Source organism: Canis lupus, chromosome 16 (assembly GCF_048164855.1).
Source record: "Canis lupus baileyi chromosome 16, mCanLup2.hap1, whole genome shotgun sequence".
NCBI lineage: Eukaryota > Metazoa > Chordata > Mammalia > Carnivora > Canidae > Canis > Canis lupus.
In genome coordinates, this window is record NC_132853.1 from 54,054,591 (window position 1) to 54,073,833 (window position 19,243).

Consider the following 19,243-nt stretch of genomic DNA (forward strand, 5'->3'; position numbering starts at 1 on the left):
CAGGGTCCCTGCTAGGTTTCCCTTTTCAAGATACTTCCTCAAAGCATCTCAGAGCTGTGTTGAAGAATAAATACAAAAGCTGTATTGAAGGATGCCAAGCACTATGGTATGTTTATCCAGATATGTCATATGTGTGTAATAAAAGTTCTCCAAGGACCTGCTCAGGGCTAATAGTAGGGATCCTGGGGAAGCCTGGGGGAGAGATAGGATGATTTTCTTCTTCTTCTTTTTTTTTTTAAATTTAAATACACCTGTATTTTACACATTGCACTCTGTGACTAGAGAGGATACATCAAAATGCTCTAGCCCGGGATTTCTTGGTGTGGCACCACTGACACTTTGGTGCAGATAATTCTTTGTGGTGGGGGACATCCTGGGTATTGGAGGGTGTTTAGGTATGCATCCCTGGCCCTTAGCCACTAGACATCAGTTCTGACAACCAAACATGCCAAATGTCCCCTGGAGGGGTAAAAATCACCCCCCAGTTGAGAACTACTGTCCTAGCCAACAGAGTGGCTATATTCAATATAAATTCTCCTGTAATTACTATAAGTAGTTATTACAGCTCAGGCCACCGAGGTTCTACTGCCTTTTGCCCTAGTTTGGGAAAGGATTTTTAAGAAACGACTACTAGTCACCAAGGCCACTTGGTGTTTGAGCCTCCACTGTCTCCCACATCATGCTTTTACTTTTCTCCATGTATTTGTGACCTTCCAGAGGTTTCTCTAATGAACTAGCTCAAGGTCAATTTCAGAAAAGTAAATGCTATTTTCTAAAAAAGTAGAAGGAGGAGATGACAACAATACATATAGATAATTTTTAGAAACTCCTTTTTTTTTTTTTTTTTTACCAATTACATTGAAAATCAGAAGTAAAATATTTTATTTTAGATCTCCATACTTAAACGACCATAATACACTGGCCTGATGATTTCATTCTAATTGTTCATGTTTTATGCTCCCAAAATTCATTCGTACATGTCCCAAAGACTATTACCCTCTGCTTTTGCTTGTTTCCTTCCTTCCTTATTTCACTTTGGTTTTTGCTATGCAAACCTTATGAAAGGTTTTTTTGCCCTAAAAGAACTAGAAGAGGAGACACAGATGCCTAGTCAAAAGCAGAAAGACAACACAGAACAGAGTTCTTCAAATTTTGGATCTATGGAACCCCTACTAGAATGTTTAAAGATTAAGTACTCCCTCACTCCTTTTAAAATTGACATTTAAAGATATTTTCATCTTGAGTTTAAAGAGTTGCAAAAGATGTCATATCTGGTATATAAATATTGATTTCTTTAAATAAAACTGTTTCATTGGTCAATTAAATGTATCCACTGGTATCTAAATAGCATAGGGATTTTATTCCCTGCCTCTATTATCCATTTAAAAATATATATAAACAAGCTGTATGGGGGCATCCAGATGGCTCAGTCGGTTAAGTGTCTGTCTTCAGCTCAGGTCATGATCTCAGGGTCCTGGGCCTAAGCCCTGCATCAGCTCCCTGCTCAGTAGGAAGTCTGCTTCTCCCTCTGCCTCTGCCCCTCCCACCCACTCGTGCTCTTTCTTTCTCTCTCAAAAAAAATAAATAAAATCTTAAAAAAAAAAAAAAGCAACTAAGCCATGTTGTTCTCTCTGTACTTCTCTGTTTGTAGGCTATATTCTAAAACACACAAAAATGCACAAGCAACCCCTTGTGCAAAAGTCCAAAACCTTACATCATTCCTTTCTCTCCTAGACTTGTATTTCAATTCCATTTCCACACAGAATTTTATCCTAAAGCAACTTATATTTTATACTAGAAAGTCTATTATTGATTTCTTTGCAATATAATTTAATTTTTAGGAAAATCCATGTGGGCCTAGGGCCCTAATTGCATAAGTAACAATTTCCTGGATTGAGTTACATTACAGAATAGATTTCTAACAACAAAAATATAATACATTGTTTTATGATTATTACACATTAAAAAGTAAAATATTCTTGGAAATGCATATTTTCATGGATGAGGCCTTTTCCCCGTTCTTTTCAATTCATTCATATATCCATGGACAAATATTAAGTGGTCATCGCTAGAATCCGACAGATCTAGGAATTAATTTTATTTCTATTTTTCTTTTCTTTCTTTTTTTTTTTCTTTTTTAAATGTAAGCAAACTAAAAATGTGTCCACGTAGAGGATGGGAAAAAATAGATACTTTGTTACAACACTGTCATTTTATCCTCTGAATTTTATCTAAATTACAGGCCCCAAACCCCAGAGTGGTCCATCATGGAAAACCCAACTTTTAAGGATCCCTCTGCTAACAATATGATTAGATCCACAGTCAAAGGACAAGACTGCCTGAACCACTAAAGCATTTATGCCCAGTGATGAGAAGCTTCACTTTTTCTGCAGCAGCACCAACATCCCAAGGGTCTCCCTTACACATGGACATTTTTGCAACCCAGAGACAAGGTAATAAGGCAAGAGTATGCCTTTCCTTTGTAAAGCAGGAGAGGGCAAATGTGTAAGGGAGTGTGAGAAAGGAGAACCAGTAGCCAGGGGCATCCTCAGGCAGAGTGGTTTTAGGAAAGAGAGCCTGTGAACACTGAGGACCTAGAAACTGATTTTGTGAAAAGCATCCATGCCCCCTGTGCACCACCTGCAAGGCCCCTGCATGCTCTGGAAGGTATGTGGACCCCGGTCTGATGGCTACTGACTTAGGTGACCCCTGGGAGATCCCAAATCATAGGACTGTAAACACAGGACAGAGGAGTCAAACCCTGATCAACTGAGACAGAAAACCATGTATTACATGACTTTTGGTGTGACGGACACAATTGGAATACACAGCACCACCGTGGTACATTCACGCCCAGAGACAGGCTCAGAGATCACCAAACCACATGATCTAATGCCCAGCTCATAGGAGATCGGGGGACTGGGGAAAAAGGTTTATAGCACCCCCAAGGAAGCCATCAGCCAAATTTACAATGTGGAATACTCTATGGGTATAAACAACCCAATTTCTCCAACAAATTACTGAAGCAGGGGGAAAAAAATGGGATTGTTCAAGAATAAAAGACAATGAAGAGATAGAACAAAAATTTCAACATGAATATCTTGTTCGGATGCCCATTCTAACAAAACAATCTTCAATGACCCCTTTGGAAAAAAAAAAAAAATGGAGGAAATCTGAATGTGGACTGGGTGTTAGGTTACAATGAGGAATTGCTAATTTGGGTAAGTGTGATAAGATGATTATGTTGTAAAAAAAAAAAAAACGGCATTCAGTTAGGGATGTGGAGGGTTGAACTTGCAGGTGAAATTACATGTTGTCTTGGATTTGGTTTTACAAAATATTCCAACCTCTCAGGAAGGTTGGGGGAGGTCAGAAAAAATGAGATTAGCAAGTCAGAAGAAATGAAATTAGCAAGTCAGTAATGCTTGAAGCTGAATGATGGCTACTGGGGATTCTCTACTTTTTTTTACATGTTCTCTCTACATGTTTTACATGTTTTTTACATGTCAATAATAAAAGGGCTTCTCAGGAGAAGGGAAAGAGAATGTTTAATTAGCACCAAGGAGAACCTGAGTGAGGCCCTTCCTCAATACCATCTTATTTCACAAGCCCTGAGACAGCTGCCCAACCAGCAAGCCTCTCTTACTGTCTCAGAGACAGGGGCATTCAATAAGCTGGGCAATATGTAGGGACAGAGATAAGAAGGGGCTATTAGCACCTGGAGACCACAGAGATGCATCTAGGATGCATGGGGAGAGCCTGGAAATATCCCCCTTGGCAGAGAAATATCAGAATACACGCATCTCTATTTACATCGCTCCTACCACGTTACTTACCCCCGCAGCAAAGCCAAGACTTCCATCCAAGATCCGCCTCTGAAAATATAAACAAGATGTTTCAGATTCTAAGGGATGTTTCTGGAGATGAGAGGAAACCATAAGACCTCAGAGAGCTGCATGAATAAAGACTGGCCCATGCCCGAGTTTGCCAACCTGGCTGTAGGCCTGGATCAGAGCCTTTATGAAAATGGGCCAAGAACCAAGGGGGAAAAAAAACTTGTTGGAACTTTCCCTATCCATCCCATGGCCAACCAGAGTGTTCTTTCAATGGCGCTTGGCTTCCACTGGCCCATGTGTTGCCTTTTGCCTGGCTCTCCTGTGACTTCTAACTATAAACTCTTAGTAAATAGCTGGCCTGAAAGATGGGAGTTGACAAGTGTTTGTGAGAACCATGTGAACCAACCCAAACTCCCACACTGCAGGTAAATGGAACAAACCACGCTGGAAAACCAACTGGCAGCATTCACTGGAAGTGAACGTAGGTCTTCCCTGTGCCACTCCTGAGTAGTGAAATCATCACCCACCAGGAATGCATACTTGGATTCACCAAACACTTGCGCAAGAAAGCTCTCAGCAGCAGTACCTGAGCGAGCCAAAGCTAGAAACTACCCGAATGCCCACCAACAGTAGAATGGATACATCAATTAGGAGGTATTCATACCACAGAATACCACATGGCAATGAGAGCACACACAATATATGTAGGAATGAAAGCCCATAATCAGGCAGGGGCAAGGATAAACTGGAAAATAAACAGAGTGGAATCAGCCAGACACAGAAGAGCAGTTACTATATGATTACTCCATTTAAATGATGTAAAAAAACAGAGAAAACTAACCTCTGCTGTCAGAGACCAGGGAGAGGGACTGCCTTGCAGTGGAGTTTTGGGGTGGGGGACAGGGACTAGAAAGGAGCCTGAAAGGCTGCTGGGGGGTGGGGATTGGAGGGGGTGGTGGCACTGTCCTACTTCTTGATCTGAGTATGAGTTTCATAGGTGGCCTTGAAAAACCATCAAGCCATAAAATATGCACTTTTCTATATGCATTTTATATTTCAATTTAAAAATATTTGTTTGACTTTGCAGTCTAAGATAGGGGTATAATCTATAGCCACACGAACATGTTACAGGCATGCTGAGCTGTGGATTGCTCTGACCCTCAAGACTCCCAGTAAAGCTGAGCAGCTAGTACCAGTGGCTCAGCCCTCTCCCACCTCTGAGGAGCTGCGGGCTGGATGGAAGGTTTGACCCCAGGCAGCCACACAAATGACATTTTTCTGAAGGCACGCCATGACATAAGCAAAGTTGGCCTAATCAAATAATTTAATTAAACCAGACAGATCTAATAAAGAAGTCAGGTAAAATTTTTCCACTAGCATTCATCTGGATCCTGAAAGGAGAAAAATTAGACTTTTTTAATGTCACTAAAGCCTTTATTCCACTTTTAGACATTTATTTCGAGGAACTAATCAGATATATGCTCAAAGGTTTATGTTCATCATAAAGGTATTCCTAAAAAAAAAAAATTAAGAAAAAAGGACATAACTTAGTTGTCTAACAGTTGAGGGATGGCTAAAGTATAATGCATCCTTACAGCAGAATATGACAGTCAGTTAAGTAACCAAAGTGATCAAAATAATCAAAAAAACCATTAAGGGATTTAGGGGGAACACGTATATCAAGTGAGGAAAAGTAGTTATAAGACATTACATACAATTTGATCCCTACCATGTAAAGAAATAGATATGCATACATTTGTGCATACTCAAATACAACTGAACAAATAGGTTCAAGGTTTGTTTTTTGTTTGTTTTTTCTGGGATCAGAAACTTTTTATTATTATTTATTGTTTATAGCAGCAATGTCCACAATAGCCAAACTATGGAACAAGCCCATATGTCTATCAACAGATGAATGGACAGAGGAGTGTGTGTGTGTGTATATATACATACATATATGTTTGTGTGTACATATATATGTATATACATATATAGAGAGAAAGATGAATACAGGTAGATGAATATGGTATATAAATCAGTATATATATACATACATACACACACACTATGAAATATTACTCAGCCACAAAAAAAATAAAATCTTGCCATTTGCAACAACGTGGGTGGAACTACAGGGTATCATGCTAAGTGAAATAAGTCAGAGAAAGACAAATATTATAGGATTTCACTCATATGTGGAATCTAAGAAACAAAACATGAACAGAGGAGAGGGAAGAAAAAATAAAATAAGATGAAAATTGAAAGGGAGGCACAGCTAAAAGACTCTTAACTCTAGGAAAAAACAAACTGAGGGTTGCTGGAGGGGAGGATGGGGTAACTGGGTGATGGGCATTGAGGAGGGCACATGATGTAATGAGCACGGGGTTTTATATGCCATTGAAGGATCACTAAATTCTACCTCTGAAACTAATTTTTAAAAATCAATAAATTTTTTAAAAATTGAAGAAGAGAGCAGCCTGGGTGGCTCAGCGGTTTAGCGCTGCCTTCAGCCCAGGGCATGATCCTGGAGACCCAGGATGGAGTCCCACGTTGGGCTCCCTGCATGGAGACAGCTTCTCCCTTTGCCTGTGTCTCTGCCTCTCTCTCTCTCTCTCTTTCTCTCTCTCTCTCTCGAATAAATAAAATCTTTAAAAAAATCAAAAAATTAAAAAATTGAAGAAGACACTTTATTATTTCTTTAGCTTTTCCATCCTTTACAAGCTTCCTACAATTAAAATATATTTTAAAGCAAATTTAAACAAATTTTGAGTGAAGCCACTTTAGAGAGCGGCAGCGGAGGGCAGAGTCCGCGTGTCTACTATCCCAAGTGATTGGCGCAGCAGCCCCCACCTCAGCCAAATGAAAAGTGGATGGGTCCCTCTAGACCTATGGACCAGGGGGTCAAGGGCTGGAGAAAGGAAAGGAATCTCAGACAGATGAGGAGGGAGGCAGGGGTGGGTGGTTGGGAGCAGTGGGGTGGGGTAGGTGGCTGTGTATTGTGGGGGATGAGTGGGGAATGCGGGTGGGGGGTGTATGTGTATGGGGTACATGAGGGTATATGGGATGTACAGGGTGGGGGACATATGGAGGGTTGGGTTTGGGGGTTGGGAGGGATGGGGTGTGCACATGGAGGGAGGGGAGTATAGGAGTACTTGGGGGTATTTGGGGGAGTATAAGGTATGAAGGAGGGAGAATGTGAGGGGATGAGATATAGGGGCACAGGGGCCATGTGGGGGGGTGGGGCATGCAGGCACAAGGACGAGTGAGGGTGCTGGGCGGATGGGTAAAGGAAGTGCAGGGGTGGGGGGGTGGGATGGGCATATATAATCTGTAGGGGCATGGGAAGATGAGTCTGTGTGTATTCATCCCAAAGGGATTCGGGGAGCATTGGAATGAAAAGAGGAGATAAATGAGAAGGGGAACAGATGCCCTTCCTTCCCCCAGGAGTTTGCTATCACCCTGGCTAACTCCAGGACACAGGGCAGGCCTGTTAGACAACCAAACTGGGCACCTGCCCCAGGCCTCACCAACACTAGCCAGAAGCTAGAAACCAGGCAGGGGCTACAGGAGCTTTACTAACTGGGCTCGAGCTTTACTAACTGGGCTTCCTTCCTACTCCCTTCACACCGGGAGGGGAACAGCTGCAGACCCCGGCTCTCCCAGCCTGGTCGGGAGACGAGGAGGAAAAGACAGGACAGAGAAGAACAAACATCGCCTACAACCTGCAGGTGTGGCCAGTGAGTGGCATTAGGGAGTCTGCAGCCCTGCCTTGTGGCTTCAGAGCTTGCTAAGACTCCCCCCACCCCACCCCCAAACCTCAGAACCGGAGCAAGGCAACTCACCTGTCCGCTAGAGAATACGAACACGAGGGCCGCCCCGGCTGCTGTCAGCCCCCAGGTGAAGAAGGTCCCCAGCAACGCCTGGAGCACAGCGCTGTGGCCTTGGAGCATGCTGGATACAGCTGCGTGCAGAGGAGCGAGAGAGGGTCAGCCACGGCCAGTCTCATCCAATGACGCCCACACGTGCTAAGGTGTCCTAACGCCCTCCACCTAGGCTGGCCCATCGTCACCTGGCTGGGTGCTCCCCCCCTTAAGCTCTCCCACCTAAGTGCTGACCAGACCTTTGACGGCTCCCCATGGAGGTGCGTGGGGCAGCCCCCTCATGACTTGCCAAGGGCATGCTCCACCAGCCACCTTTCAACTAGCCCATGGCCTCTTCAACTGCTACCCCCTGTGTGTCATTTATGGCCCCATCAACAAATCCCAAATGGCCCTGGCTCCAAGTCACCCTTCACCTGGTTCCCTCCCAGAATGCCCTCCTCCCCGCCTCTCTCCAGCCAGGAGCCAGAGCACATTCTGCTGCCCACCTCATGCCAACTTCGACTCCACGCTTGCCAGAACCCCCACCCCACCCCCGTCCTCTCCCGCCCCGGCGCACATCTGCGGTGCTTTCTTTGGGGGGGCTTGCCTCCTTCATCTTGTAGATCATTTGTCGAAGAACAGGGATGACGCCCTTTCACACTTGGCACCCCTATAAAATCGGGCTTCCTGGCATCTAAAGCATACTTGGTGGGGCGCCTGGGTGGCTCAGTGGTTGAGCGTCTGCCTTTGGCTCAGAGTGCGATCCCAGGGTCCTGGGATCGAGTCCTGCATCGGGCTCCCCACCGGGAGCCTTTTTCTCCCTCTGTCTGTGTCTCTGCCTCTCTCTGTGGGCCTCTCATGAATAAATAAAATCCTTTTTAAAAATTAAATAAATAAAAATTAAAAATTCTTGTTGTACTGAAAAGGGGCCACTTACCTGGATAGGACACTCAGCAAGGACAAGGAGACAGAGCCATAAGTGGCATTTCCCCGTCAACTGCTGACATGGAACTTATACCACTGCCCACCAGGGGAAGAAAGGGAGGTCCCATTCCCTCTTGGTTGTGCTCAGAGAACCTCCTCTAGACTTTACCACGTTTTAAACTCTAGCTCTGAAATGATAGGGAATCTGACTCTTGCTGTGGAAAGTTACAGGGCAGAGAAATCCACTTGTTGAAAAGCCCTGTGTTCTGGGACACAAACATCAGGCCTCAGAGCCTCATCTCAAAGGGCTCATTCAGCTGCCCACAGGTCTTCCAGCACCCACAGGGCTGGACAGGACCCCAGTGGGCTCAGCCTTGCCAGGTTCTAAAGCTCTGTGAGCAGCCAGCAATGCCAGGCTTGCAGATCAAGAGCTAAAGAAGCTGATGCTGTTTGATCCTGTAAGGAAACTGTGGCAGAAGGTGGACAGGGGGCCCTTATGCCAAGGGGCTCGGCAGCATGGCTAGGATCCCAACCTGGTAAGGCTGTGAGTCTCAGCAAGCCCAGGTGAGCCCAGAGGAGCCCAGGCTCAGCACTGAAAGCCAGGAAGCCTCCAAGAGAAACAGCATCTGTGGATTTGGACTGTGTCTAAATAAAACTCAGGACGGTGACTGTAGCAAATAAAGAAGAAATTTTATATATATATATATATATTTAAAACCCACCCATCTACATACTTCATCTTGTTAAGTCACCCTAAAATGAGTGGTTTGTGTGTATTTGTAAACCAAGACATCTGGATCATTACACCAACCTTCTATTTCTAGCTGCTTGTGGATGCAATCTGAAACAGAACTTACAAAGAAAGGCATATAGCGATCGTCCTCTTAGTACTTATCATCCAAGACAGGTCATAACAACAACAGAAAAAAAAGACAACTTTTTTTTCCCCCCCAGTATGGAATGTGCCTTTTGACAGCTACGGAAGAGAGGAAGCCATTTACATTTGCCAACAAGCCAAAGTCAACGTGGGGTTTGTGGGCCAGCCAACAAGAGAGCTCTGGGTGTTCCTGGGGGCCAGGGGGAGGGAAAGCCCTATTCTAGGCTGTCTCCGTACACCTGAGGACCCGAGACATAAGGAAAAGGAACAGCAAGGCCATACACATCCTGACCATCCCGAGAATCACAGTACTTATCAGTGATAATGCCAGCCCGGTGCCCCTGCGAGGAGTTTCTTCCATTTGCTATTTTAAATCCTCACTCCTGGAAGGGTGGTCTGCAAACCTGCAGAGCCCCGGTCCCCCTTGGGAGCCGGTGAGAAATGCAGGATCTCAGGTCCTACCCCAGACTTAACTGAATTAGAATCTGCATTTTTTTCAAGTTCCTTCCACGAGGGATTCTCATGCACATTGGTTGGAAAGCACTGGAACACCTGTACGAGACCCAGAGCCTTGAGACTGAGTTCTCTCTCTGCCCTGCGAGGGAGGGATTGGCCAGGCTGACTGACGCAGAGGCCCAAGAGGAGGGAAACTTTTCTCCCAGAGGTCGACCAGGAGCACCTTGACGGCAGGTGCGCCAGTCGTGGCACCTCGAACTCAGTTTCCGGGATGGGGCTCAGACTTCCTTGTGAGCCGGATGTGAACACACGTAGACCTTGATTATTTTGCAAGAGGCAGGATTATTCCCTGCCCCTCCCCAACTTTAAAGATGCCAACACCACCTCACGTGTGTGCACATCCTGCTCCGGCAGCAGAGGAGGGGCCGCTCACTGATACAGGATTTCTTGCCCTTGTCTCCCTCGCAAACCTGTTGCCCTGCTTCCAAGAGCCAGCCTCCAGATGTTGGTGATGTTGCAGGGGTGGGAAGAGCACCTAAGGAACCTGCACACACGCGCGCGCGCACACCGACTCCATGCAGAGAATCCAGCAACGGGACTGGGACTCGGGTCTGAGCTACGGGACTGTGGGAAAGTTCCCGAACACCTCGCTGCTCAAAGTGCGGGTCCGGGGACCACTGCCCCGGGGGAGGGTTAGCAATGCACAGGCTCAGGCCTGCTGCAGGGTAACAGATTGCCAGTCAAGTCCAAGGGGCCGTGCACTCCCAGCACGAGCGGGAGGGGACGAGGCTGGGCTGGAATTGCAGCCACCTCTGCTCCCCGGGGCCCCAGGGGGCCCCCCACACAGACACACACACCCCCCGGGGGGGATGCACTGAACCTAGAGGATTTGGTGAGCCGGTGTCAAAGGAAGGCAGGTCCACACCGTCCTGCTGACCCTGGGCAGGGCCGGAGGGGGCTCGGGGCAGCCTCCCCGTCCTCGCCACCTGCCCGGCCGCCCTCCGAGCCCCTCTGCTCCCCCGGGGGGCCGCCTCCAAACTCCCTGTTGCCCTTCCAAGTCCCACGCTCTCCTGAGGGCCCCAGACCCCGGGCCTCCAGCCCAACCGAGGCGCTGAAGGGAGAAAAAGCTGACTCACTACGGTGCCCTCTCAAGCCCCCACTCCACTTCCATGGGCCCCGCTGCCGCTGGCTCGCCCGCCGCTCCACTCCCGAAGTCACTTCCTGCTTTGGCGCCCGCACACGTGTCCCTGCCGCCACCAGGCCCCTCCCCGGCTGGCCGCCAGCGGCAGGGCCCGCCTCGAGAATAAATTCTCTGGTTCACAGCCCTCCGCGGCTCGGGATCGGGTGGGGCGGGTGGAGCGCAGCCCCGAGCCACGGGGAGCGCCTTCTGCAGGCCCGGACGCCTGCGAAGCCACAGAAACCCTGGCGAGATCGCCTGGTAACGTCCCTGACATCATTTCTGTCGCTGCACTTAGCAGCTGAGCCCCAGGCCCTGAGTGAGCCGCAGAGCCCGACGTGTGGGGGTTGGGGGAGCAGGAGCCGCACTCCTATTAGCATCAGCTGCCAGGGTCAGTGGCCCTCAAAGGACAGCTCCCATGAGAATCACCCACCAGGAGTCCGGTCCACACGCGGAATGTGGGCACCCGCACAGGTTCTGGCTCTGGAAGCCTGGGTGGAGACCCAGATGTTCTGTTCCGAACTAGGATTTGCTAAAAATCCTAGGATTTGCGGATGCTCTCTCTCGGGTCCTTGGACCGCTCTTTGAGAACCACTGCTGCAGGTCAAGGGCTTTGCTCCCTGGGCTTTCTATAAAAAGACCAGAGGGTGGAACTTCTAGATTTAGCCACAAATGAAAACAGGATGCCCAGTCAAATTTGAATTCCAGATAAATGACAAATAGTGTTTGACTGTGTGTCCTGTGCAATATTTGGGACACGCTTAGGCTAAACACACATTTGCTATTTGTTGTCGACCAGAAATCCTAATTGAACGGGGTGTCTCATATTTGATCTCATGAACCGACCGGAGGGTGGCCTGGTCAGAAAAACCGTTCATCATCACAGTGGCCAAAGAGCAGAGGATCCAAGAGGAGCTGGCCTCTTCTGCCCAGTAAAAGGCAGCCGCCCACGCTGTGCCGGGAAGTAAGATGGCACGATGACTAGAGGGTGCTCTCTGCCCTCAGGAGATTCGCAGACCAAGAAGACACCCAGACCAACTGTCTGACTCAAGAAAGCACCACAGATCAAGGGGACTTACACAGCAGAGATTTATTTCTGCACAGTTCTAGAAGCTGGAAGTCCAGGATTGGTCCAAGATGAAAGTGCACATTTGGTTTCTGGCTTGCCACTGTCCCACTGTCCCCATGTGAAGAAAGAGAGATCTCTCTCCCCTCTTCTTTCTCATCGGGCTGCCAGTCCTACGGCATGAGGACCCCACCCCTCATGGCTTCATTTAAGCCTAATTACCTCCAAAAAGCTCTATCTCCAAATGCAGTCATATGGGGGCTGGAGGGGTGGTGAGTAGGGCTTCAACATATGAATTTCATGGGTGGAGCTCTCCTTCGAGGGACTGGTGTCCTTACAAGGAGACCCCGGAGAGCTCCCTCACCCCTTCCACCGTGTGAGGACACATGAGAAGTCTGCGACTCAGAAGAGGCCCCTCAGCCTACCACGCTGACACCCTAATCTGGGACTTCCAGCTTCCAGAACTGCCACTGATACGTATCTGTTGTGTGTGAGCCACCCCGACTGTGGTCTTTTGTTACATCAGCCCCAAAGGGCTGAGACACTCCATGTTACAGATAAGGAGACTGAGTCTCAGGAAAGCTCTGTATTGACATACAGCGTTCACAGGAGAGACTGAACACCCTGGCCAGCAGAGCCTCGGGCGGGCCTCAGGCTGGTGGCCAACCCCCAAGAGACAAATCCCACCATTTCCCTCCTTTGCCTCAATGCACCCTGCACACACATACACACACCACTGACCCAAACGTACAAACCGCCTGTCTTTCTCCCATTCCCTCATGGTAAGAAGTGCTCAATAATGTTTCCTTAAAGCTAAGTGCACTGGCTGTTACCTCCAGCACACCTCCAGCCACCTCCCCCTTCCCTAGTCTCTCCCCCAAAGAGCAAATGTGCCCTGCAGCCTCCATAAATGGGGCAGGGGAGGAGGGACGGGGTGTGCAAGAACAGGCCAGAGCCGGCACTAATGAAACGGCGGCAGGGTGTTAGGCAGGCAAGGAGGACCACTGCCTCCCAAGTGTCATAAGGCCATAAAACTAACTGATGGTGACAGTCAGCAAAGGAACCCCAGGGCAGAGGAATGGTGGCCCTTTCCAGGGGAGTCACTGTGGCTTGATCTGGGTAAACAAGCTAGCAGCACCTCCCCCTTGGAGCCTGGAGGTGGGTGGAGGTGGGGGTACTGGCACCTGGATCTTTCCCTCTCTCCCCTTTTCTCCGCCCTCCCTCCCCCTCCCACTCCTCTCTCCCACCCTTGTCTGAGATCTTAGTATCTCTTCAGAGGTCCTACAGATGCTGAGTACAGGCTTTGGAATCTGACAACCTAGAAGGAATCTCAGCTTGGCACAAGAGTTTCCTTGAACAAATTCCCCAGCCCCTGCCGGCCTCAGTCTCCCCAACCTGAGACAGTGACTCCAGCGGAGCCCCCAACACCCAACCAGGCTTCCATCAAGGCAGCCTGAATAACTATGGCCCTCTCTCCTTCCTGCCTGCCTGCCTTCACTCCATGGTTAGCTCATGAGCCTCTGTGCCAGGCACCCTGTGGGACCCTAGTTTTCCAAGGTCAACTGAGCACCTAGGTCCCTGGGAGTGGAGAGTATTCTGGGTGGGGAGGAGACCCGGGCACATGTCATTGCTGATAACTGCCCAGAGGCCTCGGAAGAAAAGGACCTCAATCTAAAGTCTTGTGATTTCTTCCTCATACTAAAGTAATATTCATTTTAATACCAAAATTTCTATATTTTTTCCTAAAGAGGCCTCTTAAAAGTGCATACACTTTGGAACCCACAAAACCTGATGTGCCCTGGGTGCATATTTAGAGATTTCAGCTGGAAAACAAATAGCTTCGTCTGGTAGGCAGAACAGTGAACCCCGTGAAGATGTCCACGTCCTCATCCTTGACACCTGGGAATAGAAACTCCCCACGGAGACAGAGGGTCTTTGTGGCTGTGATGGAATGAAGGATGGGGAGATGGGGAGATAATCCTGGGGTGTGTCCGTGGGCCCAGCGTCATCACAGGGGTCCCCATCAGGGAAAAGAGGGAGGCAACAAAGTCAGAGGAGGGAAGGAAGCATGAGGACCTGAGCAGAGGTCAGAGCAAGGGATGTCAGTGGCATCTAGAAGCCGGAAAGGCAAGGAAATGGATTCTCCCTTAGAACTTCCAGAAGGAGCACAACCCTGCCAACATCTTGATTTTAGCACTTCTGACATCCAGAACTGTAAGATGATATATTCGTGGTGTTTTTTTAAAAAAGCATTTTTTTTAAAATTTCATTTATCTATTCATGAGAGACACAGGGGTGGGGGAGAGGCAGAGACACAGGAGGAGGGAGAAGCAGGCTCCATACAGGGAGCCCGACGCGGGACTTGATCCCAGGTCTCCAGGATCACGCCCTGGGCCGAAGGTGGCACTAAACTGCTGAGCCACAGAGGCTGCCCCATTCGTGGTGTTTTAAGCAGCTAGGTTTGCAGTACCTTGTTTCAGCAGCCCAAGGAAACGAACACACTTCCAGAAGTCTGCCTGGAAGCATCTAGTTTCACTGGTACCTTTGGCACCAGGAACCACCAGTACCCATACTCGGCCCCTGACCACCGACCGTCGTGACTAGGCAGGACAGAGCACACAATTTGTGGGGGCCTGGCACAAAATGAAAATGGGAGGCGACTCAATCAAAAGGCAGCAAAAAAATGCCCTCAAATGTACTAACTAGGGCACTTGGGTGGCTCAGTCGGTTGGGCGTCCGACTCTTGATTTCAGCTCATCTCATGCTCTCATGGTCGTGAGATGGAGCCCTACTTTGAGCTCCATCTCCACCATGCTCTCTCTCCCTTTCTCTAAAATAAATAAATAAATCTTTTTTTTTTAAGTATTAATTAATAAAACCCTTCTTTTCTTCTGCAAATTTTCTCTGCTCACTGAGGACTCCAGGGTTCCACCAGATGTTGCTTACAAAACCCCAAGCTCAGAGATAAAATTATTAGGAAACTTCAAGATGGTGACATCAGGGCATTAAAGTAAGCACAGAGCCTTTCCACGCGAGGGACCCCTCACACCTGCACAGGTATCGCGTCTGTGAAGCTGGCCCCGTCACAGGCACTGGCATGACAAGGCCAGACTGAAGGAGGCCACGATGTCAAAACTAGGAAATCGGGCCAGGGTTGGTAATTCGGCATGAAAAGTGCACAGGGAGATTTGGAGCCAGGATGCTCAGGGTGGAGGCAAAGTGGAGGTGAGAGCCAAAGGTGCTGGTGTAAGCAAGCCAGCCTGGGGAGGAGACAGAGGCAGTCCCAGGAGACTGGGAAGAGGGGCTGGACACCCTGCTGGGGGAACCCAGGGTCTGGGAAGGAGACTTTCCATTCATGGGGGAAGGAAGGACAAGGCGAGGGGAGAAGCAGGCTCATCTGGGCCATCGGAAGCTAGTGAACCACTATGTGGGGCCCCCACGTTTTCCAGGGGCCTGTGACCTGGTGAAGACCTGAAAACAATACTGGATTATTGGCTCAATAAGAAAAAAAAACACCTGGAAATTTAAATCAATGAGTGTTTAACTAAATGTCCATAAAACCTGTTAATTGTTGACTTAGGTGTTCATAAAAATTTAATGACATTCAAAAAAACAATTGGACGCTTAGCCTTTCTCACTTTAGGAGAATTCCTAAGTATGCACGATAATGGCCAAGGAACCACAGCCAATCGTAAATTAAATAAGCTTAGAGCCAAATAATTTCAAAGGCAAAATTATAAAAATCTTCTTGATCATTTTATGGGGAAACTTAATATGGAATGTGGGAACATTTTAAAGTGCCTGGTGAGATCTCAAAATGCAGGGGACCTTGGGGCACCTGGGTGGTGCTGTCGGGTGCATCCTCAGGGTGGTGGGATCCAACTGCTGAGCACAGAGTGTTTTTGAGATTCTCTCTCTCTCTCTCTCTAAAAAATAAATATTTTTTAAAAATAATACAGGAGTCCTTTAGGGGCCTGCAAAAATCCTAAGAGGCCCCAGGGAATGGGGAAGGAGGCAGGATTGCAAGAAACTGTATTCCTCTCTCCAAGTGGGAACAGAAACAAAAGTCCTCTCATCAGCTGAGGTTCATGGGGGGCTGATGATAAGAGTGGGTGAACCTTCCCACGGAGGACAGTGATCTCCCTCTGTCAAGCCCCCCAGGGAATAGCACCAGCAAAGTGAGAGCCACAGAAGGTGGGATGGTGGGGAGGGAGCACTCCTCACGTGTAGAAGGGAAGCAGGTGGGGAGGTGGTCCCTCGGCCGTCCACTGTCAAAGAGAGGAAGAGATCCCCAAGTGTCTCCAAGGCCCCATCAGACCGGGCTGGGTGGGAACAAGGGTGGGACTGGAGATGTGTGGGTGCTGTGTGGGGTCATCCGAGAAGCCCCATGTAGTGCACTGAATGGTCCCCCCCAAAACGATATCTTCACAGCCTACCCCTGGTGCCCCTGAATGTGATGTTATTTGGAGAAAGAGTCTTTGCAGATGTAGAGATCTGGAGGGGATGTCGTCATCGATTAACCAGGTGGTGCTAAACTAGGGACACATGTGCTTGCAAGAGACAGAGGGGAGAAGGCCAGGACACGGGGACGAGAAAGCCATGTGAAGACAGGCAGAGACTAGAGTCCCTACGGCCATAGCCAAGGAGGGCCAGGAGCCACCATCAGCCAGCTGGGACAAGGAAGCATTTCCCCAGAGCCTTCAGAGAGCGCAGCCCTGCCGACATCTCACTTTCTGATTTTTTGGCCTCCAGAACCATGAGGGAATCATTGTCTGCTGTTTCAGGCCCCCCCAGTCTATGGCATTTCGTTATGGCTGCCGGGAAATAAATGCACCGTGACTCCAATCATTGCTACCACAAGCAGGTGGGGAAGCCCCCAAGCACCAGGAAGTGCCCTGAGCAAAATGCACAGCGGCCTCACCCTCCCCATCCCTCTGCCATCAGCAGGCAGCGTAGGCAGACAGGTGCCGGATCCCCAGACATCTGATTGGGCTCTCCATTTTCCTGAATGATCCATCCCTAAATGAACTCTTGTCCTATTTCCCTGCCAGCCTTTCTGCCAGCTGGGCCAAGATTCCTGTCTCTTCCATGCATTGGAGCAAGGGAGGCTTCCCCTTCCAGCCCCCCAACCCGTCCCCCACGACAAATCACTGTAGGGAAACCTAATTCATCCTCCAACACATCACTTCAAGTTCTTCCCCAAAAATGTCTGTGGAAGGTGAATAAAAAGAGTAAAATACCTCCTAGCCAGAGAGCGTTTCTCAGACACCTGGGCTCTTGTTCAGAAATCCCTCCTTTGGGTCTGTGGGTTTGTGCATGACAGTGCCCAGGTGGGCATGAAGGGAGGTATTTATCACTTAAGCCAGGTGCGCCCTTGGACTTGAGGACCTGCCGGGGTACAGCAGTGACAGAAGCAATTAAGGAGGAAGCACAGGCTCCTTCCAAGGCATCGGGGCGCTGCTGTTTGAGCTCCAATTTTGGTTTTTTTTTGGTTTTTTTTGAGGGGGGCAGGGCTTTCTGCCAATAACTCACTGGGCAATCTTGGGCTGGTTTCTTTCCCTCTCTGAAGCTGCAAAATGTAACAGCTGGACCAGGCGACCTCTGGGGACCCTCTTGTGCTGAGTGTGGATTCTCCGAATTATCAAAGCAAGACAGTGACAGACCACAGACTGGGACCAAGGCTTTACCCAAGTGTATCTGAGGGGCTCTTTTGTGTCCCAATTTAAGAAAGAGAGAGAGAGAGAGAAGGGGAAGAAGAAAGGAGGGAGGAAGGAAGCCATCTCTTTGTGCTAAAATGGACTTTGTCAACCTAACAGGAGGTAACCAGGCTTCCTAATTCAGCTTCCACTCTCATGCTCCTTATCCGTTGAACTGTGTCCTGTGCCCCTGGCCTCCGCCACTGAAATCACATGTTGGAGTCCCAACCCCCAAGCCTTCAGAATAGGACCTTATTTGGAGATGGGGTCTTTATAGAGGTGATCAAGTCAAGGTGAGATCCTTATAAGATGGGCCTCCATCCAATATGTCTGGTGTCTTTATATAAAGGGGACATTTAAACACAGGGACACACATAAAGGAAAGACAGCATGAAGAAGCACAGGGAGAAGACGGCCGTCTGCAAGCCGAGGAGAGAGGCCTGGACAGGTCCTTCCCTCGGGGGCCCTCAGAAGGAGCCAACCCTGCCCACACCTTGATTTCGGACTTCCAGCCTCCAGAACTGTGGTGACCCATTTCTGTTGTTGAAGCCACTCCATCTGTGCTGCTTTGTTATGACAGTCCCAGCAAACTAACACAGGGCGGAAGGTCACTGTGGTTTACACCATATTTCGTGCTGGGAAGCACTTCCGAGAGCTTCTGGTCCAAGCCCCTTCCTTCCCGGATGGCGGTGCAAACCCTAGGCCTGCAGGCGGTTTGTGCCAGGGCTGCGGCTAGACCCCAGATCTCCCCTTGGCCCCATCCCCCCCACCACGTGTCACACATTTGTGAGTCCTTAATCATCCTAGACTGTCGGGTCCGAGTCACAGCCTCGCAGCTCAGCCATGAAAATGATTATTTTAAGCAAAACCACAGTGACATGGGTCAGGATATCAAAGCTAATAAAAATGTTTCAGGTTTTTGCCAGGCATACTGCAAACAACTGACATTCCCATTCCATGTCTTAACACATCCCGAAAGCAAGAGGTGTGAATACTGTAGTTATTTTCCTAGTAAGAGTTCTAAAACTATTTTTAAATATTATGTAATTGAGAAGCGTCTGGGTGGCACAGTTGGTTAAGCCTCGGGCTCCTGATTTCAGGTCAGATCTCAGGGTCCTGAGATCGAGCCCCGAGTAGAGGTTCATGCTCAGTGGGAAGTCTGCTTGAGGATTTCTCTCCCTCTCCCTCTGCTCCTCCCCTCTGCAGGCTTGCTCTCTCTCTCAAATAAATCAATAAAATATTTCTTAAAAGAATTAATTAATTTTAAAAAATACGATATAATTGAAACTTTACACAGATTCACACTGGCCTTTGGTCTACAGTCATCATAATGGGCAAAGCTTTACAGTCT

The 19,243-nt window shown here is 48.5% G+C and overlaps 1 protein-coding gene across 12 annotated transcripts in view; it reads right to left on the reverse strand.

Annotated features, from left to right (window-relative positions):
• The window catches only part of SLC39A11 (solute carrier family 39 member 11), a 358,069-nt gene that overhangs the window by 318,177 nt on the left and 20,649 nt on the right, over positions 1–19,243 (reverse strand). For 9 of the 12 annotated variants that reach the window (XR_012009254.1, XR_012009253.1, XM_072781415.1 and 6 more), the window contains exons 1-3: positions 11,090–11,247; positions 7,679–7,797; positions 3,837–3,875 (exon numbers count right to left, since the gene is read on the reverse strand). Coding sequence is in view for 10 of the 12 variants with exons in the window: in XM_072781415.1 (XP_072637516.1) it covers positions 3,837–3,875; positions 7,679–7,786 (147 nt within the window). In the remaining 2 variants the exon portion in view is untranslated. Of the gene's footprint in view, positions 1–3,836; positions 3,876–7,678; positions 7,798–8,633; positions 8,795–11,089; positions 11,248–19,243 lie in introns of those variants that run through there. The other 3 variants (XM_072781410.1, XM_072781408.1, XM_072781411.1) reach the window with 2 other exon arrangements.